A 25,423-nucleotide genomic window follows, 5' to 3' on the forward strand; every position below is an offset into this window, starting at 1 on the left:
TTAAAAATCCTTACTTCTCACTAGACAAGACTCCTGTCAGGTTTAATTCTTATACTTGTGGATGAAAAATAAAGGTCATAAAACATTAACTTGGCAGCCTTGAAGGCTTTGATTATCAAGGTGAGGATGGTCAAAATAGAAAAGTAAGGTAACATTATTATTTTCAGTGTAAATCTATTAATAGAATCATCCCATTTTCTTAATTTTGCTGTTTGAAAAAACTTATCAAGGGTACAAGGCTTCGAAAAGATTGGTGCATAGAAAATGTCACATGATAAGACTTTTGCCTTCCTGAAATTGAAACAACCATTATCCTAACACTCTCCTATGAATTCTAATACATTTGTATGTAGAAATTGACATTGAAGCTGCTCTATTTTTACTGTACATTATAATATTTAATCATATTACTTTTTATTGTATGGCATGATTGTTACTATATACATTAAAAAAGAACAAGCTTGATTTATACAACTCTTTCAGCTCAATGTAGAACACTGTTCATTTCAAAAGCTGTTTATATTTTATATTTTTAGGGTGATGGTGTGAATGCCAACTTCCCAAACAGTACGGGTAATTGTAATGATAATAAAACAAGCAGTGGATCCAGCAACCCAGGTGGAGTTAGTGAAAAAAGTGATAGTAATGTATCAGATTCAAGTGAAAAAAGATTGATCAGAAGCAATGCTGATGAAAAAAGCGCAGCTTATACAAATAACTCAGGTTCAACAGTAGGCAGCAATCAGATGGTTAATACAAATACTTCAGGTTTAACAGCAGGCGGCAATCAATTGGCTACAAACAATGATCATATGTTAGATGTAAATAAACCAAGATCTACTTTATTTTCTCAAATACCAGTCACAGTAAGTATTTGAAATGTATAAGGCAAAAGGTATAGGTAGATATAAGAAGATGTGGTATGAGTGCCGATGAGACAACTATCCATCCAAGTCAAAATTTATAAAAGTAAACCATTATAGGTCACAGTACGGTCTTCAACACGGAGCCTTGGCTCACACCAAACAGTAAGCTATAAAGGGCCCCAAAAAATTACTAGTGTAAAACCATTCAAACGGGAAAACCAATGGTCTGATCTATATAAAAAACGAGAAACGAGAAACACTTATGAACCACATCAACAAACGACAACTACTGAACATCATTTCTCTATTAAAATAATTGTGTGCTTCAAGGAGCATGTGTTAGCAGTGACAGCTTTTCTTTTGTATTGAAATTGCCTTCCTGAAATTGAAACAACCATTATCCTAACGCTCTCCTATGAATTCTAATACATTTGTATGTAGAAATTCACATTGAAGCTGCTCTATTTTTACTGTACATTATAATATTTAATCATATTACTTTTTATTGTATGGCATGATTGTTACTATATACATTAAAAAAGAACAAGCTTGATTTATACAACTCTTTCAGCTCAATGTAGAACACTGTTCATTTCAAAAGCTGTTTATATTTTATATTTTTAGGGTGATGGTGTGAATGCCAACTTCCCAAACAGTACGGGTAATTGTAATGATAATAAAACAAGCAGTGGATCCAGCAACCCAGGTGGAGTTAGTGAAAAAAGTGATAGTAATGTATCAGATTCAAGTGAAAAAAGATTGATCAGAAGCAATGATGATGAAAAAAGCGCAGCTTATACAAATAACTCAGGTTCAACAGTAGGCAGCAATCAGATGGTTAATACAAATACTTCAGGTTTAACAGCAGGCGGCAATCAATTGGCTACAAACAATGATCATATGTTAGATGTAAATGGTTTATTTACATCTAACATATGATCATTGTTTGTAGCCAATTGATTGCCGCCTGCTGTTAAACCTGAAGTATTTGTATTAACCATCTGATTGCTGCCTACTGTTGAACCTGAGTTATTTGTATAAGCTGTGCTTTTTTCATCAGCATAGGATTTACATGATAAAAAATTTTGTATGCCCCCGCCGCAGCCAAGGGGGCATTAAGTGTTACCCTTGTCAATCTGTATGAACGCCCCAAAATTAGTTTCAGTTCTCTAACTCCAGTTTGCCTCAACAAAATGTTATAAAACTGATACACAATGCTAATTACCACAAAACACAGATCAATTTGAATTTGGGTGGCATCACTTATACTGTTCTAGAGTTATGTCCCTTTACAAACGAAAAACTTGCTAAATTTTTCGTTTCTGTTCCCTTACTTTAGTTGGCCTCAACCAAATGTTATGAAACTTATACACAATGCTTATTACCACAAAACTCAGATCAAATCTGAATTTAGGTGGTATCACTTTTATTGTTCTTGAGTTATGTCCCTTTATAATGTTATATGCAAGCAGGGCATCATCTATTAAGTGGATACTAGAAGCAATTTCAACACAAAAGAAAAGCTGTCACTGCTAACACATGCTCCTTGAAGCACACAATTATTTTAATAGAGAAAACCAAAAAAGTGCCATCTGATTCAAGGTGTAGATAATTCTTGGGACTTTTTTCTTATCCAAATATACATAACGCTAAATGATGTAATGAAAAAAGAGGTTATATAAACAGACAAATTCCAATTGTGAATTTCAATCATTTGAAGAAACAGAAAGTTTTTGGCATTTGTACACTATCAAAAGTTGCCATTTCAACTCAATAAATAGCTAATGATTTTTAAAAATAAGGAGATATGCTAAGAATGTCAATGAGACAACTATCTACCAAAGACCATAGGGCAAGAACATGAAAAACTACAGCTCACCTAATGACCTTTAACAATGAGTAAAACCCATATAGTATAGTAAGCTATAAAAGACTCTTGGATGATAAAATCTTTGTTTTCTGTATGTTAGTATTTAAAGTAAAATGTAAAATGTAATTGAAGTTTTTCCATTTTTGTAGAATAATGTAGACATATCTACCATAAAACAGGTAGCTAAAAGAATGAACTTTACTGTGAAAAATGTACCTGCTGATGGAAACTGTTTGTTTCATGCGGTAGCTTATCAAATATGCTTTTTGTTGATCAGCAAACATATTTTGGAAAAAATCTAAGGAATTGAGACAAAAAATAGTTGACTTTTTGAAAAACAATGATAAGACCCCCAGTGGAGAAAAATATTCTTCTTTTTTGTCATGTAATGAAAACGAAAGACATGAAGAATGGACAAAGTATTTAGATGGCATGTGTAAGCAAGGAGAATATGGGGATGAAATTGTTGTAAGAGCAATAAGCCATTGTTTTAATGTTAATATATGGGTTCTTTCAACTCACAGATCCAATGACTTTACCAAATACCCTGCTGCCAGCTCACCTGATACTTCTAAAATGGTATATCTGGGATATATTCACGAGAGTTTACACTATATGATATTATCATTTCCAAAAGGTACAGTTTTTATAGTTACCTATACAGTTTTTATACGACCGCAAACAAATTTTTGTGGTCGTATATTGGTATGACGTTGGCGTCGTCGTCGTCGTCGTCGTCCGGCGTCGTCTGAAGACACATTGGTTTTCGCACTCTAACTTTAGTTTAAGTGAATGGATCTCTATGAAATTTTACCATAAGGTTCAATACCACAAAAGGAAGGTTGGGATTGATTTTGGGGGTTATAGTACCAATAAATAGTAAAGGAATTAGGGGCCAAAAATAAGCATTTTTGTAACTTCCAGACATAACTTGTGTGTTAGTGTATGGGTCTCTCTGACATTGTACCACAAGGTTCCATATCACAAAAGGAATGCTGGGATTGATTTTGGGGGTAATTGCCTCCAAATTTTAGGAATTAGGGGCCAAAAAAGGGGCAAAAAACAAGCATTTTTCTAGTTTCATGACAATAACTTGTGTGTAAGTGTATGGATCTTTCTGAAATTGTACTACAAGGTTCCATATCACAAAGGGAAAGCTGGAATTGAGTTTGGGGGTAATTGCCGAAACGTTTAGGAATTGGGGGCCAAAAAGGGGCCAAAAATAAGCATTTTTCTAGTTTCCAGACAATAACTTGTGTTCAAGTGTATGGATATCTCTGAAATTGTTCTGCAAGGTACCATACCACAAAGGGAAGGCTTGGATTGATGATGGGGGTAATTGCCTCAATATTTTAGGAATTAGGGGCAAAAAAGGGGCAAAAAACAAGCATTTTTCTAGTTTCAGGACAATAACTTGTGTGTAAGTGTATGGATATTTCTGAAATTGTACTACAAGGTTCCATATCACAAAGGGAAAGCTGGGTTTGAGTTTGGTGGTAATTGCCCTAAACGTTTAGGAATTTGGGGCCAAAAAGGGGCCAAAAAACACATTTTTCTAGTTTCCAGACAATAACTTGTGTTCAAGTGTATGGATCTCTCTGAAATTGTACTGCAAGGTACCATACCACAAAGGGAAGGCTGGGATTGAGTTTGGGGGTGATGAATCATAAGGGGGTTCAAAAAATTTGGGGGGGGGATTTTTTTTTTTTCCTTTTTTTTCTTTTTTTTTCCTTTTTTTTTTCTTTTAAAATTTTCCATTTTAAGTTGGTTATTTCTGATTTATATTTAAAAGCAAATAATAATGATATGGTAGGAGATACACACCAAACAGGATGTGTAAATTATTATATAATAAGTATTGTGCAATAGCAAGAAATTTTCAATTGCACAGTATTGCACAATAGCAAGAAATCTTCAATTGCACAGTATTGCGCAATAGCAAGAAATCTTCAATTGCTCAGTATTGCGCAATAGCAAGAAATATCCAATAGCACAATATTGCGCAATAGCAAGAAATTGTCAATTGTACAGTATTGCGCAATAGCAAGAAATATTTAATTGCACAGTATTGTGCAAAAGAAGATACTTCGTATAAATTGCTTATTTCTTGACCAATTTCAATGGGGTTTTATTCTTGAATTCTTGGGTTTCTTTAATATGCTGAATCTAACCGTGTATTTAGTTTTTGGATTTTGGGCCCCGTTTTTAAATTGGTCCACATTGAGGTCCAAAGGGTCCAAAATTAAACTTTGTTTGATTTGATCAAAAATTGAATTATTGGGGTTCTTTGATATGCCGAATCTAACTGTGTATTTAGATTCTTAATTTTTGGTTCCGTTTTCAAATTGGTCTACATTAAGGTCCAAAGGGTCCAAAATTAAACTTAGTTTGATTTTAACAAAAATTGAATTCTTAGGGTTCTTTGATATGCTGAATCTAAACATGTATTTAGATTTTTGATTATGGGCCCAGTTTTCAAGTTGGTCCAAATCGGGGTCCAAAATTAAACTTTGTTTGATTCAACAAAAATTGAATATATGGGGTTCTTTGATATGCTGAATCTAACCATGTATTTAGATTTTTGATTTTTGGGCCCCGTTATCAACTTTGTCCACATTGAGGTCAAAAGGGTCCAAAATTAAACTTTGTTTGATTTCATCAAAAATTGAATTCTTGGGGTTCTTTGATATGCTGAATCTAACCATGTATTTAGATTTTGGATATTGGACCATAATAGGTGAATGTCCAATTTAAAATTTTTCAGTTCTTAGACCACATTCATTCTGTGTCAGAAACCTATGCTGTGTCAAATATTTAATCACAATCCAAATGCAAAGCTGTATCAAGCTTGAATGTTGTGTCCATACTTCCCCCAACTGTTCAGGGTTCGACCTCTGCAGTCGTATCAAGCTGTGCCCTGCGGAGCATTTTATTATGACTTACTATACAATTTTTATATGACTGCAAAAAATGTTTGCGGTCGTATATTGGTATGACGTTGACGTCGTCGTCATCCGAAGACACATGGGTTTTCGCACAAAATCATTTTAAGTAAATGGATCTCTATGAAATTTTACCAGAAGGTTCAATACCACAAAAGGAAGGTTGGGATTGATTTTGGGGGTTATGGTACCAACAGTTAAGGAATTAGGGGCCAAAAAGGGGTAAAAAATAAGCATTTTTGTAACTTCCAGACAATAACTTGTGTTTAAGTGTATGGATCTCTCTGAAAATATACCACAAGTTTCCATACCAGAAAGGGATGGTTAGGATTGGCTTTGGGGGGTTATGGCTCAAACCGTTTAGGAATTAGGGGCTAAAAAGGGGGAAAAACAAGGGTTTCCTGGTTAATGGACAATTTAAAAGCAGTGTAAGGGAGGTAATCCAAAAACAAAATTGTACAATGTTGTACAATGTTGGATTACCTCCCTTCCACTGCTTTTTAATTATCTATTAAAGACTTTTATGATATGATGTATTAAAATGGGTAATTATAGTTGAAAAAGGGGTGGGTAAAAAAGAAATTTTGGGGGAGGGGGCAATTTTTTCTCATTTCAGATTTCAGAAATTAAACATAATTTCTTCACATATTTTTATACGACCGCAAAAAAATTTTGAGGTCGTATATTGGTATGACGTTGGCGTCGTCGTCGTCGTCGTCGTCGTCGTCGTCGTCGTCGTCGTCCGAATACACAATGGTTTTCGCACTCTAACTTTAGTTTAAGTGAATGGATCTCTATGAAATTTTACCATAAGGTTCAATACCACAATAGGAAGGTGGGGATTGATTTTGGGGGTTATGGTACCAACAGTTAAGGAATTAGGGGCCAAAAAGGGGCCGAAAATAAGCATTTTTGTAACTTCCAGACATAACTTGTGTGTTAGCATATGGATCTCTTTGACATTGTACCACAAGATTCCATATCACAAAGGGTCAATGCTGGGATTGATTTTGGGGTTAATTGTCTCAAAATTTTAGGAATAAGGGGCCAAAAGGGGGCAAAAAACAAGCATTTTTCTAGTTTCATGACAATAACTTGTGTGTAAGTGTATGGATCTTTCTGAAATTTTACTACAAGGTTCCATTTCACAAGGGGAAAGCTGGAATTGAGTGTTGTGGTAATTGCCCAAAACGTTTAGTAATAAGGGGCCTAAAAAGGGGTTTAAAATAAGCATTTTTTAGTTTCTAGACAATAACTTGTGTTCAAGTGTATGGATCTCTCTAAAATTGTATTACAAGGTACCATACCACAAAGGCAAGGCTGTTATTGAGCTTGGTTTGGGGGGAAAGGGGGGTGGGGGTGATGAATCATAAGGGGGGCGGGGGTCAAAAAAGGGGTAATTTTTTTTTTTCCTTTTTTTTTTGTTTAAAATTTACATTTTAAGTTAGTTATTTTTTATCACGAAGAGAAAGTAGGAATTGAGTTTTGGGGTTAATTGCTCAAACATTTATGAATAAGGGGCCAAATATTGGTCAAAAATAAGGATTTTTTTAGTTTGCAACAAAAACTTGTGTTCAAGTGTATGGATCTCTGTGAAATTGTATTGCAATGTACCATACCACAAATTGAAGGTTGTGATTGAGGTGGGGGATGATGAATCAAAAGGGGGTTGAAAAAATGTGTGGGAGGTAGGATTTTTTTTTTCCTTTTTTTTTCTTTAAAATTTTCCATTTAAAGATGGTTGTTTCAGATTTATATATGAAAGAAAATAATAATGATACGGTTATATATCATGAGGAATTGAAATTTAAAATTATTTATATTGGAAATTTAAGTTACATTGGAAAGTAATAATTGGCTTTGGGGGGGGGGGGGGGGGGTGGTGGTGGTTATGGCTCTAATGTTTAAGGAATAAGGGGAAAAAAGGTTAAAAAACAAGGGTTTCCATTTTAATAGACAAATAATTGAGTAAAGAACATTATTTAAAAGCAGTGTAAGGTTGGTAATTCAAACTCATTTAAATATCTCATCTACACTGCTTTTAAATTATGTAAATTGGAAATTTGCCAATAACTTTATTGTTAATAAATGCATTGGAAATTTGCCAACAATTTTAGTGTAATAAACTTCATTGGAAATTTGCCAATATAAAATTTTGCTGATGAAGGTTTTTTGTTTACCTTTAGCCTTGACTATGAAGTCATTTTCTATTTTTATAGCCTTATGATGTAGTTGAATTATTTAATACTTTTATGATGTGTTTAAATGGGGTTTTATCATGTTTATGATTGCAAATTTATTGTTTTAGTATAATAAACTCCATTTAAAATTTGCCAATAAAAAAAATTTTTGTTTATTTTTAGCTATGATTATGATGTCATTTTCTATTTTACTTTTATGGTTGCAAAGAAATTTTTATTTTTAGATATTACTGTTAAATGATGCTGATTAAGGTTTTTGCTATGTTTAGCCATGACTATGATGTCATTTTCTATTTTAATATCTGTTATGATGTATTTAAATGGGCTTTTATGGTTACAAAGGAATTTTATTTTTAGATATTACTATAAAATGTTGCTGATGCTGATTAAGGATTTTGTTTATTTTTAGCCATGACTATGATGTCATTTTCTATTTTAATACCTTTATGATGTAATTTCCATTTTTAGATATTACTGTTAAATGATGCTGATTAAGGGTTTTTTGCTATGTTTAGCCATGACTCTGATGTCATTTTCTATTTTAATATCTGTTATGATGTATTTAAATGGGCTTTGGTTACAAAGGAATTTTATTTTTAGATATTACTTTAAATGTTGCTGATTAAGGATTTTTGTTTATTTTTAGCCATGACTATGATGTCACTTTCTATTTTAATACCTTTATGATGTATTTAAATGGGCTCCCATGTATTTAGATTTTTGATTATTTATACATGTTACCAAATTGGTCCACATTGAACAAAAACGGTCCAAATTTCAACTTTATTACATTACATCAAACATTGAATTCTACATATTCTTTGATATATTGAAATTAACAAACAATTTAGTTTATGGATATTCCACCATAATATGTAAATTAAATTTTTTTTTCCAGTTCTTACACCACATTCATCCTGTGTCAGAAACCTATGCTGTGTCAAATATTTAATGACAATCCAAAGTCATAGCTGTATCAAGCTTGAATTTTGTGTCCATACTTGCCCCAACTGTTCAGGGTTCGACCTCTGCGGTCGTATCAAGCTGCGCCCAAGCGAAGCATTTTATTTTTTTTTTGCAAAAAAAAGATGGATGGGGATTTTTTTTTTTTTTTTTGGGGGGGGGTTCAATACGTCAATAAGCATAGTGTATTGCACAAAAGCAAAACAAAAAAAATGGGTTGATTTATACTTATTTTTTTGGGGTGCGGGGGGGGGGGGGGTGGGGGGGGGGGGGGGTGGGGGTCAATTCGCACAGGCACAGTGTATTGCACAAAAGCAAAAAATTGAATATCAAATCAAATCATATAACCAATTCTAAATTTTTTGACTACAGTTATTCTGTGTCAGAAGCCTATTATGTGTCAAATATTTAATTACAATCCAAATTCAGACCTGTATGAAGCGTGAATATTGTGTCCATTTTTGCCCCAACTGTTCAGGGTTGGACATATGCGGTTGTATCCAGCTGGGCCCGGCAGAGCATTTTATATGACTTACTATACAGTTTTTACAACTTACTATACAGTATACAGAATAAGTTTAACTCATTGTGGAAAGTAGTATGGTGACGGTATTAAAGTAGGGTTTGTTTTGATAGTTCTTAATCACCATGTCACTTTTTATGACAAGAAATGTGGCTGTTTAAGGCAAAAGGTCAGGTCAAAAAGATCGCAAGAACTTTATTTTTTTTCCCTGAAATATGTTAAAATAGCAAACACACATTAAAAGTCTGTTTCAGGTTTGGCACTTGACTTGACTTAATCCACTTCGTCCCAAGGGGGACATAGGGCGACTACAGTTTCTCTCCATTTCTTCCTGTCCATGGCTGTTCGTTTTGTTTCTTTCCAGGTCTTCCCAATTTTACTCAGCTCTGTTGTTAGTCCCCTTCGCCAGGTGTTTTTTGGCCTCCCCCTTTTTCGATGTCCTTGGGGGTTCCATTCTAGGGCTTGCTTGATGATATTTGTGTCAGGTTTGGCACAACAAGTCATAATTATAATTTATTGGTCATGTCCGGAAAATACGACCATTTTGGAAGCCCTATGGTGACCTGTAGTTGTTTACATTATTTTCCTTTTGTTCTTTTGGTATAGATAGTTATCTCATATGAAATCATACCATATCTTCTTATTTCTATCTTAGTTTGAATCTTTATTATCGGATACATTTTAGCAAAACATACATTTAAATGTAACTTTCTTATCTTTATGATCTTAAGTTTAAATTAGGCCTAATAAAAATTGTTTAAGGAAAAGCACTTAAAACAAAATTCTTGCCAATACAACAAAATAGAGGAATACTGCTTTTATTACTAATTTCCATGTTTGGTGTTGTTCAATAAATAAAGGCAACAGTAGTATACCGCTGTTCGAAATTCATAAATCGATTGAGAAAAAAACAAATCCGGGTTACAAACTAAAACTGAGTGAAACACATCAAATATAAGAGGAGAACTACAACACAACAGAAACACAACATTAAAATGTAACACACACAGAAACGAACTATAATATAACAATGGCCATTTTCCTGACTTGGTACAGGACATTTTAAGAAAAAAATGGTATGTTGAACCTGGTTTTGTGGCTAGCCAAATCTCCCGCTTTTTCAAAACTTATACACAATTTCTAGTCAACTTTTAGACAATTAATTTTCCATGGTCACAGGTAAATGACCAACTAATTTGTCATGTTAATGATATGCAAGTAAATAATATACTGTAAACCAACTAATTTTTTGTAACTTTGACGAGAAGAAAAATATTGCAAATATAAATGGTTGTGAATTTGTAAAACTTGGATCTTTCCTTATTCAATAACATCAAGTGAATTAGAAAATCATAAAATTAAATTGTTGTGAAGAGGCTGGAAAGGGCGGAAAGAGAAATAAAGTATCCATGAATATAAGTTGGTTTACAGTATAAAAAAATACCTACCACAACTATATTTTTTTATGTCTGATAAATCCAGTATGTTTGCAGTAAGACAACTGTAAAAATAATTTGTTGTTATGTGCACATTAGATCACTCCCGTTTTGACGATGATTTCATGGTTTACTGAACATGGAAATATGATAGTGCCAGCTAGTCATGGTGTTTGGACACATATTCTTGTTTTAAAGTTAAATTATTCAAAATTGAAAAAAATCTTGAATAATATATATATTTATACTGCAACTAGCTGTGTTTATTTCCTAAATATAGTAACAAAGCTTTATCCTGCAATCGACCTTTCTACTATACTAATACAGGTGTACAAATAACACGAAGCGATATATGTATACTAGACATATATAGTCTCCTGGTATCCTGCTTCTGTTGCGAGCGAATGGTTATGTCAAATGACTGTTTACGTCACAGTTTAATTTGGGATCCTCATTGCAGTCCGCGTTTAACTTTAAGTCATGTGGATTTCTTTCAAAAACAAATTCAACAATTGGGATGGAAAAAAAAGGTACAAAATTAATTGCAGGATAAAGACAATAACTGTTTAGTGTCTTTAATATCAGCCGTATTTGTACTCGGCTCGAAACAGGAGTAATAGCTCGCTGAAGCTCGCATTACACCTGTTTCTTAGCCTCGTACAAATACAGCTGATATTTAAAGACACTAAACAGTTATTGTCTATATATTTTGTGCAATGTCAATTTCATCATGGATCACTTTTTCCACAATCAGGGGTTCGTTTAGGGATGAAAATAAGTTTGAAATTTGCGCTACAATTCAAATAGCTATCAATGTATTAATTTAAGTTGCAGTATAAAAACAATATTAGGTCAATGTCAGAAAAATATAAACTTTTTTGTATTCGGCACAAAAATAGGGAGGGGCTCGGTAATACCTCGCCCTTCCCCAGTTTCTCAGCGTCATACAAAAAAGTTTATATTTTTCTGACATTGACCTAATATTGTATATATATATCCATAATATGTATGGTAGACTATTTGCTTACTTATCATTCTCTCTGTTTCAGAAGATGTTCCAACAAAACCATCCTTAACAGAATCATATGTTTGATGTCTGTAATATATAGGTAATAATTAGTTTATATTTAAAAAAAAAATTTATACTGATTATAAAAATAAGAAGATGTGGTTTAATTACCAATGAGACAACTCTCCACTAGAGACCATAGAAGGGGGCAGGGATAAAATAAATAGAACATTAATATAATGGAATATGTAGACAGCTCTCTCACAAGCAAAAAACCCTAACTGTAAAATATAAGGGCATACTGATTGTTTGTTTTTGAAGTTGTACATGCAGAACTTACTAGATAAACTTTCAATTAGCATTAATTGAGTATATAAATTTTCGTTGACTGTAGATTATAGCTTATTGCAGTATGTAGAATTCAGTTTAGTTTTATGCAACTTAAAAAACATCAGCTCTATCATGCTACACCAACATCACCTTATCCCTTTTAAATAGTGGGAGATATTGTAATTAGCCAGTCATGTGACGCCAGTTGACCTTTGTTTTAAGGTCTTACTACAAATATGACTTGGAGTGGTAGATTCCTTTTTCTTTGTGGATAGTTCATTCAGATCTGAATTTTGTTTTTATACATCCATTTCTCAGAAATTCATGATGATACATCATTAGGACAATAGAGGTACTGGTAATATATGAATTCAAAGTGTCCCTCATCCCCAATTTGTCTTTATTCAACCATGTATAATAATATGGAAGTAAAATTTAATATCATTGTAAATAGGTCTAAAATATATAGAAAACTTAGTTTCTGAGAATTTTAGACATCTAACTTGATATTAAATAAATGAAGTGCAAAAAATAGGTCAGAGTGACATACTTTTAATCAATGTCTGGTTTACTCTCCTTAATGGACCTCTAGGTGGTCTCCTTTATGTGTGTGGGTCAGGGTATGAGTTTGGTGACATTTAATCCCTCATGATATCAAATCAAAATATATTTGCTACCTTTCCCATCTGGCAATGTTAACTTATTTGTAAATATCATTATTTACAGTTTCTCTCTATTACTATATAGGTATGCAAAAAATAAAAAAATAAAAATACCAAAACAAAATGAGTAAAAGGATCATTCAAGGGCAATAACTTCTATAAGAGGTCAACTGACGATTTTTACAATGTTAAATTATTAGATGCTGGTGTCTAGTGCTGATCGTCTTTGCTTTAACAGTTTCTATCTTTTAACTATAGTTTCTGCAAAATCAAAAACATTTGGTTTAATTAAATCATCATTCAACTGCAATAACTTCTGTAAGGAGTCAACTGAAGATTTATGCCTTGTCAAGTTTTTTGTAGATCTTATCTTGCTGATCATTTTTGCCCTTTACATTTTCTGTCTATCTAATATAGTTTTCAAAAAAATTGGTAAAAATTTTAATTTTTAAAATCAATAACTCCTAAATGGATTTGTCTGACAGTTTTAATCAATATGTCATCTCTGAGAACATTTGACAGAAAGCTGTCATTTTTGTCAAGCCTAGAACATTTATGTGAGACATAGCGATCCTAGATTCCATTGTCAGCGTCGTAAACATTTAGGTTCGGTCTGTGGTTAAAGTTTTTCAAGACCTAAATGACTTTGTCAAACCTTCATGGAATTTTATGAAACTTATTTATGACCAAAATACAGTATCCAGAGCAAAATTTTGAAAATATTTATTTTAATTTTTCCATATTTTACTGATAAATGGACTTATAAAAATAAGAAGATATGGTATGATTGCCTATGAGATAACTCTCCACAAGAGACCAAATGACACAGAAATTAACAACTATAGGTCACTGTGTGGCCTTCAACAATGAGCAAAGTCATACCGCATAGTCAGTTAGTTTTTTTTACAATTAACAAGCAGATACAGTTTGGGGTTAAAGTTTGTTACACATTTTTTCTGATAGATGGACTTAATTTTTTACAGTTAACATTTACAGATAGTCTGGGATTAAATTATTTTGACTTGATAAATTTGTAAACCTTCATAGATTGTTATGAAACTTGGACAGAAACTTATCTTCTAGACCAAGAAATATAGTAGCATCTATGACACTTTGCGATTTCAACTCCTCCGACACCATTGGACAGAAAGCTCTCTTACTTTGTAGGTTTCTGTGCTATCATGTGTTGTTGACCATGTAATGCACTCATTTTGATATGACCATTGTTAATGGGAGAAATGGGACTTTTATCATATTTTGACTATAGTACCACAATGACACATTGTGACACACAATTTTATTTCTCATTTATACAGCAGCACAGAACATTTTGCTACAGATTAGCAATCTTGTTGTGTCTAACTCCAATGTATTTTGTTTACTTCCAGAATACTCTCAAAAGATATGATGTGAAACCGGTGTCAAATACTGCCCACAGCTGCTGATCTCTTGCATATCACATGACTTTGTGCAAAATATTCAACTGAGCATTGGCAGTTCTTTTTATATGTAATATATGTATTGGTAAAGCCAAAAATTTGAATGAAATCATTAGTTTCAGTGATTTGTGCATAATATTTTTAATTCATACAAAATCTTATGTATTTTTACATCTGATCTCATAAATTTGTTTATAAGATAAGATAAGATAAGATATTTTATTTCCAATTATGGGCCCCAAAGGGCATAAACATTACAACATCAATAATTTTTCATAATACAATACAAACAATGAGATAAAAAAAAAAAAAGTTAAACGAGAACTATTTAAGTTCTTAAAGAATACGTAGATAAAGAATCTATAGTATGTTTTTTTTTTTAATACTAATGCATTTTATTGCAAGTGTGGTTGATATACTGCCTGTACGAACTGTGACGCCCGTATATGACACCGAAACCAGGCGTAAAAATCATACTTTATCCGGGCGTCATTGCAGTGTTTAAGGAATGCATGTCCAGGCGTCAACCAGGCGTAAACCAGGCGGAAACCAAGCGTAACTGAGGCGGAAACCAGGCGTAATATTTAAATGAGTACGCCTGGTCCAGAGAAAACCAGGCGTAATATGCAAATGAGTACGCCTGGTCAATAAATAAACCAGGCGTAATATCCTTACATAATACTACACTTATTTCAAATCAGTGTGTTACCCTAGCTGTGTTCTTTTGTGTATTCAATACAAACTTCTGTACTGTTGCTTTAATTTCTCATTGTTTGACATAAAACTGGAAATATTAACCATTGAAGAAGCTAATATAGAAATAAATACATTTTAGACAGACACTGCCACTGGCTCAAATAAGTTTAAAGTTTAAAAAAGAATTATGACAATTAATTTTTCTTGAAATAAAACTTAAGCATTTTAATTAACTAAGTTTTTATAAATTAATGTCCTTTAAAATATAATGATAATACTGCAATTTAACTTCATGTAAAAGATTTTAATGTTATTATCCAAGGTTAAAGGTTTTGGGATTTCAAAATTACTGTTAGAACTTAAAACTTAATAACTTAGGTTATACTCACATAATTATTATTTACCATGTTTTACTTTCCATTTTTTCACAATTTTTATTAATCAATTTGATTCCATATTTCCAATTTCAAATTCTTTCAAAAAGCACAAAACAAGCTAATTATCCCTGAACATATGAAGCTGCCATAAGTCCAACTCTTGCAAACTAAAACCAAAGAGCCAAATTTTGAAAAAAATTCCCATGATCCTTTAAACAAAGCATTATGGGTATTATGACTTACGCCATACCAACAGTTTTACGCCCGTAAGAAAATTTACGCCTTGCTTATTTCAATTTACGCCAGGTTTACCACTTTTTTCTACGCCCGTAAGGACTAGAAATTTACGTTTCCTGCTCCCTTACGCCTGGATCTAGACACGTAAGTACCACTCACGCCTGGTTTACGCCTTATTTCCAGGCGTAATACGCCTTATAATTTCATACGGGAGATAACAAACAAGCAGCCCAAAAAGAAAAAAAGAAAAATAGATATCCACATATGTATAGTACACAAAAAGTTGGATCAATTAAATATATAATAATTAGCCAAAAAGAAAGTAGAAATTAAGCATGTCCATGACTCATCCTGTGTCAGCAGCAATTAGGAAAGCATTATGGTTTCCCAAAGGCAGCTGACACCAGGGGGCGATACCTTATGGGCCATAGGCATGTAAAATGTGTGTAAATGTCTCTTTCCTACCTGTATCAAAAGCAAACAAGGAAGCATCATAGGTAACTTGAATGCAGTTGATACCAGGGGATATATTATGATAGAGTTTTTGTTTGACTAGTTAGCCTGACAACTGACACAACATAGTCATACATCTTTTATAAATGACTTTTTTTTTAAAGTGCAAAGGTTGTGAGTTTATATTAAAATGCAATATGCAATTGTGTATGCAAACTATGTTAAAATATAAAACATTACAATTAATTTACAATATAAAAGTAATATTACAATTTTAATTGACAAGTAATTTCTGTAGATATTTGAGTAGATAGATGATACTGAAAACTTTAGCAGATTAAATTAAATTGGAAACTGTTGCAGGTTTTACTCATTAGATAACCAATGATAATGAAGCTCATTGTTAGCATGCTATGGAGTGCATAGTGGATAAAAATGTCACACTGTAAATGAGTAAAGCTTATAGGATAATTTAGATATTGAAATGGTATTTAATACCATTGCTCAATCATTTTTACCAATGCTCAACCATTTTGTATGGAAGGTGTAATAGGATCCCAGTTACAGGATATCAATCCAGTATCAACGAAATAATTCCTATATAAATCTACCATCTTTTAAATAAGATATAGGTATAAGATGAAAATTATGTAAAGATGCTTAAATTTGTAGTATATTCACAGGGTTTTCATTAAACTTTCAACTTCTGTTAAATTTTAAGTGATTCTGAAATGTATAGGGTGGATGATTGTCTAAGTAAATGGTCCTAATTTTATTTTCAATTTTAACCAGGAAGTTAATAAAGTTAATGAAATGGCAGTATAAATACTCAAAACAGTATTACTCTCTTAAGGTGGTACCCAACACCTTGACTAATATTAATTTGGCTCATTTAATTTTCATAAAATTTTGACAAAATGTTTACTTTGACCCTTTGACAAAAATATAAAAATTTCAAAAAATTTCAACCAAAAATTTTTGAAAACACTAATTTTGATCATTGAGAAGCTTAATATTTCCTTAACAATACAACGTGATAAAAACGTCTAGCTGATTTTTACAGAGTTATCTCCCTGTAGTGTTAGGTACCACCTTAAATGCCAGTCATGACCCTTCAAGACTTCTCCAAGAAACCATGAAGGGGGCTACTAGTATGAGAAAGTAATTGAAATTTTGCAGTCTAATATAATAGGGAATAAAAAATCTGCCCATCAATTATGATAAAATTGCATTGAAGTAATAGGGGAAATAATTGGGTTCCCGTTCCAGATTTAAATGTAAATTCATTAGATGCCTTATTGTTTTTATACAACCGCAAAATATTTGCCATCGTATAATGTTATGACGTTGTCGGAGTCATCCAGACAATAACTTTAGTATAAGTAAATGGATCTCTATGAAATTGTACCACAAGGTTCCATACCAAAAGAGGAAGGTTGGGATTGATTTTGGGTGTTATGGCCCTAACCATTTAGGAAAAAGGGGCCAAAAACAATACTTTTATTAATACTATGTATAAATTGCTTATTTCTTGACCAATTTCAATGGGGTTTAGTTCAAAGTCTTGAATTCTTAGAGGTTTTTTAGTATGCTTAATCTAACCATGTATTTAGATTTTGGATATTGGGCCCCTGTTTTTAAATTGGTCCACGTTGAGGTCAAGAGGGTCCAAAATAAACTTTGTTTTATTTCATCAAAAATTGAATTATTCGGTTCTTTGATATGCCTCATCTAACTGTGTAGTTAGATTTTTAATTTTAGGGGTCTGTTTTCAATTTAGTCCACATTAAGGGCATACGATACAGTTTTGATCCCACAGTGAATTTTTTTTATGAAAGTTTGCATACAAGCTATTTTTTACCTAGTCAATTCAAATATGTAATAAAAAATAGACCTTCATGTGCTACTTTTAGAGATAAATGGGATAAAAATTTTAGACATTTACTGGAAATTTCGGTTTCTTGCATGACATTTCTATCCTTTGGAAAGACACAGGGGCGATTCCATGATATTTGAAAGAGGGGGCGTAGAATACAATTTTTTTGGACCTTTTTTTGGCTAAAAAACATAAAATAATTGTGAAATGCACTAATATAACGGTTCTTTGACTTGGTGCATGTATATTTTATAGTTAAAGTGTCAGGGTTTGATATTTTTTATGCCAAATTCTCTCCACTAATTGTCTATGGTATATTAAAATGATTGGATGGATCTTAACAGCAGTAGACCAATAACGAGAAATTCCAAATTCTAGGGTATAGGGCGTTACTTTACATTTCAATAGTCCTAGGCCAGGATTTTATGAACAGGAGGCGAAATTCCGGTTGCCCTGGTATAGGGTCCATGGGGAAGGTCAGAAGCTCCTGGATTTCAACAATTTAGCATCAAATTATGAAGTATTATAACAGACTCCATGATAGACAAATTGGTGAAAATAGTCTGCCTTCGGATCATTCAAATTATGTATTGATTAACATGTGGATATCAAATCTTTGGAAGAAGTTATAAATTCAGTTAAAAGGTTATATGAAATGGGCATGAAAAATGGAAAATAAATCTTTAACGATAGCTTTTTCTGAACTTTTGATATATATATATACCCGTTTTGTTAAAATATACCTTTTCACTGTTTTGGTCTTTTGGAAAATGTTGTTTGTGCTGTATTTAGGCCCTTTTACCAAGAAATTTGTTTTGCATGCACACGTATAAAAATTGCAATCATAGGTTTGAACGTTGTTTTCAATTTAGTAGATATAAAAAGATGTGGTATGAGTGCCAATGAGACAACTCTCCATCCAAGTCACAATTTATAAAAGTAAACCATTATAGGTCAAAGTACGGTCTTCAACACGGAGCCTTGGCTCACACCGAACAGCAAGCTATAAAGGGCCCCAAAAATTACTAGTGTTAAACCATTCAAACGGGAAAACCAACGGTCTAATCTATATAAGAAACACTTATGAACCACATCAACAAACGACAACTACTAAACATCAGATTCCTGACTTAGGACAGGTGCAAACAGTTGCAGCGGGTTTAAACGTTTTAATGGTACCAAACATTCACCCTTATCTGAAACAATAGTGTAACATTGTATTTATAATACCCCGTTCTAGATAGTCAAATCTGACCCCTTCCAATGCAAGGCGAAAAAAACATAACCCCATTTCAGACAATTAGCTGAAAATGCAACCCCGTTTGTCGGAACAAACCCGGTATCATATATATAGCGAGTATCCCCCGGGTAGATGTAGAATGGCCATTGGGGAAGTGTCACACAAAACAACCATTTCATGTATAGATTTACTTACCGCTTTGGTTGTTTAAAAAAGGTGTCCAAGTCACCCATCGGATGGGGGAATCAGTATAAAAGAAATCAGAGTATGTGTTTAATTAATGAATATGATAAATTGCCATATTCAATACAATATAAGCAGATAACGATAGTTTTTTTTTTTTTTTTTTTTTGGAAAAGGGGGGGCGTACGCCCATTACGCCCTTACCTGGACCCGCCCCTGAGACATGCCTAACTTTTTTGTGTTAAAAGATAAATGGAAGCGGACTTTTGTAGAAACATCTGTGATATCTTCTCTAAATAAATGTGCTTTGAATTTGTATAACACTTCTTTGGAAATAATTCATCTTTAACACATTTTCATGATTTTAGTAAAAAAAATGGCATTTTTTGTTGTATATTATTCTAATTTGAAAAAATTCATCGGTGATTTGTTTATAAAAATTGGCACAAGTAATCTTCATACATAATCAAGCCAAATGTTATTTTTCAAAAGAGGGGTCCATGAACTCATCTTCAAGATAAATCAGTCTGAATGATGAAAATCAGTCCAAAAATGCATCTTTTCCCAATATGTCACAGTTTGAAGTCGTGAAAAATAATATTTTACGTTAGCGACGTCATTACCTCCACTGTAACTATCGTATGCCCTTAAGGTCCAAAGGGTCCAAAATTAAACTTTGATTGATTTCAACAAAAATTTAATTCTTGGGGTTCTTTGATATACTGAATCTAACAGTGTATTTAGATTTTTGATTTTGGGCCTGGTTTTCAAATTTGTACACATTAAGATCCAAAGTGTCCAAATTAAACTTAGTTTGATTTTAGTAAAAAAAAACTTTGAGGGGTTCTTTGATATACTGAATCTAACCGTGTATTTAGATTTTTGATTTTGGGCCCAGTTTTCAAGTTGGTCCAAAATGGGGTCCAAAATTAAACTTTATTTTATTTCAACTAAAATTTAATATATGGGGTTCTTTGATATGCTGAATCTAACAGTGTATTTAGATTTTGGATTTTGGACCCTGTTATCAAATTGGTCCATATTGAGGTCCAAAGGGTCCAAAATTTAACTTTGTTTGATTAATTCATCAAAAATTGAATTCTTGGGGTTCTTTGATATGCCGAATCTAACCATGTATTTAGATTTTGGATATTGGACCATAATAGATAAATGTCCAATTTCAAATCTTTTAAGTTCTTAGACCACATTCATTCTGTGTCAGAAACCTTCATCCACTTCTTCCATTACTAGGCCACCATCAATAAACTGATTATTTTGCCACTTTTGGATGCGCATGTAAATATTTTATAGAAAAATAATGTGAAGATTTGTGCTATACATTCTATACACAGTGAAGTTAAAAACATCTTGGACGACGGTCTAGATCATCTCATGTAGGTGAGGGAGCTACCATTTGATTTTTATGGGGGGGCTAGGATGAAATTTGAAAAAAATAGGCAGGACAGGAGTTTTGAGTAAAAAAAAAGGCAGGATGAGACACTTTGCAAAAAAAAAAGGTAGGATGACAATTTATGTAAAAAAAAGTCAGGATAAACTAAAAAAAAAAAAAAAGGCAGGACCGAATAGAGTGAAAAATAAAAAGGCATGACAGAGATTACAACTAAAAAAAATGCAGGACAACATTTTTCATCCTAGCCCCCCATAAAAATCAAATGGCAGCTCCCTTAGTCTTGAAACATTCAAGACTACCTGCACTGGTGGTGATAAATGGTAATGCGTTCCAGTTCCTTTATAATTTTTCTTGGATAGAACGATTCTTTCCTCAATTCTGTTCTATGCCATGGTACTTGGAAACTGTTGATGTTTTAATTTACCGGATAGTCTGTCTGGTGGATTGATAGTGTTATCTGTATTAACACTGCTTAACCTATACTGTGTCAAGTATTTAATCACAATCCAAATTCAGATGTATCAAGCTAGAATGTTGTGTCCATACTTGCCCCAACTGTTCAAGATTTGATCTCTGCAGTCGTATCAAGCTGCGCCCAGCGGAGCATTTTATTTGTACTATTGAGAAATATTTTTATACTATACTTGCTGACCCACTTATAACAGCCTTAACAATCCACTTTAATTTATAAATGCAAGTGGAAAGTGGGTGATTGCTTTAGTCTAACATATATGGTGCCAAATAAGAGAGTTGAAACTATGCAATAGCTGGTATTTTATTTAATAGGTTGAACATATTGTTATGCAATTGATTTCTTAATATACTTACAACAGTTTGTTGTTTTTACATGATTATTTTTTTTAAGGAATGTTTTTCCTAATTTACAATCAGCATCATCAATTGTTGACAGTTTTCATGAATTGAATCATGTTTATTTAGCTTTATATAAAATATGTACCAAGTATATTTTTTCTTGTCAACAGTATTTTTGTAAGTGCACTTAAACTGTAAATAGATATTAGCAATTAAAGGATAGGTTGTGATGAGTGCCTTAGTTGTCAAAAAAATTGCACTGGAATTTGAAGTTTTAATTTATGATATACACTTATATATGTCTCTTAATGTTGAGGTAATACATAAAATAAACAACAACTATAAATAAATGTAATTGTGACATCATGGAAAAGTTTCTTCTGCCATTTTCATGGACAAATATCAATTTTATGGAGATTATGTGGCACTGCACCTTCTGTCATGGTGCATAGGTTTAGTTTGATTTCTATAGTTTACATTTTGAATCATTGTCATTCTAATCTCAACATTTGAATGTTACTATCAAAATAAGATACAGGCTAGACATGTCCCTGTGTCAACAGTTTATTTATGGTTGTTGCAATGATAACCTCTGTTATATTTTTGAATAGATTGATTCTTTATAAATATTTAATTTATTGTTATATCATTTTATTGAAAGCATTGGGTCAGTATATTGTTTTTAATGTTTTTACCATATGGTTGTCTTTTAGCTGTATTATAAGAATCAAATCAGAATTTTTATATATACAGTTATACAACAGTTTTTGTCATCAGACTGTATCTAATTTATTCTTTATACAAGAATTGATTTAAAAGTGGAAAAATTTGTAATAAGGAAATTTGATAATAATATTTTTTTTCCATATTCACTTGACTTAGGAGGGTCAGTAAAGCATGTAGAGCTAAGAGGTTAGTTAGTTTTATATTTACTTCTATATTAGTCAATTGATGACCCTTAGCTATGCGTGCAAGGCTAACCTTACTTAATTGGATTTTTAAGAGAGACTAAATTTATTTTCTTTTGTTAACTTTGTTCCAGTTTTTATCAATTCCCTGTTTGTACATTCCAGTGTAGTAATTGAGTGACAATTTAAGTATCTGAGATCAAATCTCTATATCAATATGTCCGTCCTTAAAGGTTTCTCCTTTTAAAAGTCCCTGGGTATTTGCTTATCAAAGTAAAGCTAAAGCAACACATTATTTCATTGCTTTATGAGAAGATTTTTTTTCAAGACTTAATCTTTATTTGCAAAAAAGTATAAAAAAAAACAAAAAAAATCCAAGACAATTCCAAAAGAGGATCCAGAAATTTTCACAAGGGGGCCCACTGACTGCCTAAGAGGGGGCCTGCTCGAGTCATGCCTCGGTGATTCCCTATATAATCAACCAAATTTTTCCCACAAATATTATCGTTTATATATCCAGAGGCAGATTTAGGGGCCCTGCACCCTGACCCCCCCCCCTAAATCCACCTCTGCATATATAAATGATAATATTTTCATCAACCATCTTTTCTTTCACTAATTTCAATTACCAACTGATCAAATTTCACAGAAAATGTTGACATAACAGTGTATTGTCATCAAATTTATAATGTCATTCCATAATGGATTGTTTCAAATTGATTTCAATGAATTAAAGTTAGTAACTGTTTGAATTTATATTCATAAAGAAATATAACAGAAGACACCTGCAAGAATAGTTTAGAAGCCTTCAAGAAATTCAATATGGGTTCCAGATTCTACAATTATAAACAAAAATCAGATATAGTACATAAAAAGAATTAATTTAAAATACAAGTTAAGAAAGTATATAACATATTTAATATGTATCACACTACACAACTGTTTGGTATTTTGTAGTTTCACTTGCTCATAATTACTCTGTTATAGATTAGTATGTGAAATATGAAATATGAGATGAATTTTCATCAAGTACATTTGTTTTGTTTGTTCTTTTTAATGTATACTCAGCTCAATTTTGTTTTTATTTAGATATATTGTAGAGTAAAACTTTTAAATAGTTTTAGTCAAGTTTAAATTATTAAAGAATGTTGCAGTCAGGCATTGTGTCAAACTATTGTTATGTTTTAGTCATATATTGAAAGATTTACAAGTTTTCCATGTGTAAAAATAATAGATATTCGATTCAAATACTTGGGTTCCAACTTTTTCAGTTTTTACAAAATTAAGAAACAAATTGATTCTTAATGCAAGTTTTTAAGTGAATACTATAGAAAATTAATTTCAAAATTCATAATTAAATTCCTTAATAGTTATAGAGAAGAATAGTGGCTCATGAAAATCCCTCCATAAATTTTAAAATATTTATTGTTAATGATGAGGGGCCTGATGGGGGGTCTCATCACGATTCACGAGTTGATTTTTTTGTCAATCATGATTCACAGAAAATAAATTTCCATGATCACAGATCACGAAAATATAAAAAAAAAAAATCCGTAGAAAAACGGATCACGATAGCGAAAATGCGCCGATCACGAAGAACGAAAATAACCCATCAGGCCCCTCAATGATGAGGATTCACCCACATACACACAACAGATCCATCATAATATTGTAATCGCAATATAAATATTTATAAAATTAATGTCTAATTATCCACCTGTATGTTCATTGTTCTTTATTGAATGTTTTTATGTCTTATTGATATCATCCAATACTTAAAGGGTATTTTTTGCTGAATATAATTTTACTCATTGAAGGCTTGTATTACCCTTTAAATGTATTAAATCCTACATATATCTGCACATTTTTGTTTCTCTGTCAGTTATTTTCAATATGTTTTTTTTACCACTTCAGGAGAGTATTCAGGCAGGGGCACCCTCAGAAATCTGGAAAAAAATATAAATTTTAACAGAGGACACATTAAATTTATTAGGGTCATGCAATCAAATCTAGATCTGTGTCATAACTTATGTAAAAATCTTTATTAAAAATACTTTTAAGTCATAAACAGTTCCTATTACTTTTTATTTACCTAGGGGAATGTTGAACATCCTACACAGCAACAATGCACTTAGTCTCATAGTAATATAACTTTTAAAAAACTAGCAAAGGAAGAATGTTTTTGTCAATCACACGTGACAATGAGATTATATCAATTAAAAAAAAAGAGGAAACTTTCAGATCCTGTGAAGATGGCTGATCCTAGAACTTAATATATATTTATATAAGAAATAAAGACATGTTACTTAATTTTCTTGCAATTAAGACTTATAAGAGGAAAGATATGTTTTAATAAATCATTTGATCAGGTTAACAGATTTTCCTTGCTCAAGAATATATTATTTGCCATGATAAGGGCTATTCCATTAGAATGTGAGAGGGTAGGAAGGGAAGTTTAATTATTGAATGTGGGTCATGGGTCTTTTTTTCAGTATGCATCTATTACCATTATGCAAAATTATCTAAAAAATGGTTCTTAGTTGTAGGGATATTTTGAAAGTCCCTTCCTACCCTCCCACATACATTTTAATGGAATAGCCCTAACTAGAATGCATAATAAACTGAATTACTGGTAAAATATTATTATCAGATCGATTTTGAAAGCCTTATTAAAATATTTTCTGACAATCAGCATATAATATACATGTATAACCAATATACATGTGCTGCTAGAAATCAAAGGGGAATTTTAAGCATACAATGAACTAATGCATCTCTAATACATATCATAACTGTTTTAATCTAATGTTTTGTTTTTGAATGAATATTTGTGTTCTTTAAAAAAAAACTGAGAGTTGCCCTATTTCAACACCACTGTAGTTTTCATGGCCAGTCCTAGATGGTGCTGAGTAATTATTCTTTTTCTCAAACAAGGAATATCATGAGAAGAAGCATGCAATGTGATTTTGCCTCAATTGCTTCTGTTTT

General features: G+C 32.2%; 1 protein-coding gene and 1 long non-coding RNA gene across 6 annotated transcripts in view; one reads left to right on the plus strand and one right to left on the minus strand.

Moving 5' to 3' along the window:
* Positions 1 to 14,653, plus strand: part of LOC127738807 (uncharacterized) — a 51,403-nt gene extending 36,750 nt beyond the window's left edge. The window contains exons 15-18 of one of the 5 annotated variants that reach the window (XM_052250191.1): positions 537 to 866; positions 1,491 to 1,596; positions 11,851 to 11,910; positions 14,191 to 14,653. In XM_052250191.1, the coding sequence (XP_052106151.1) occupies positions 537 to 866; positions 1,491 to 1,596; positions 11,851 to 11,894 (480 nt within the window). In that variant the 3' untranslated portion in view covers positions 11,895 to 11,910; positions 14,191 to 14,653. Of the gene's footprint in view, positions 1 to 536; positions 867 to 1,490; positions 1,597 to 11,850; positions 11,911 to 13,785; positions 14,125 to 14,190 lie in introns of those variants that run through there. The other 4 variants (XM_052250192.1, XM_052250193.1, XM_052250194.1 and 1 more) reach the window with 4 other exon arrangements.
* Positions 14,654 to 16,076: 1,423 nt separating this feature from the next.
* LOC127738838 (uncharacterized) lies at positions 16,077 to 25,190 on the minus strand. The gene is made up of 2 exons (XR_008000173.1): positions 17,097 to 25,190; positions 16,077 to 16,851 (listed from the first exon to the last, which is right to left on the minus strand). It is a non-coding gene; the product is annotated as an uncharacterized LOC127738838 (long non-coding RNA).
* Between the last annotated feature and the right edge of the window lie 233 nt (positions 25,191 to 25,423).

Source organism: Mytilus californianus, unplaced genomic scaffold (genome assembly GCF_021869535.1).
Source record: "Mytilus californianus isolate M0D057914Y unplaced genomic scaffold, xbMytCali1.0.p SCAF_4, whole genome shotgun sequence".
NCBI lineage: Eukaryota > Metazoa > Mollusca > Bivalvia > Mytilida > Mytilidae > Mytilus > Mytilus californianus.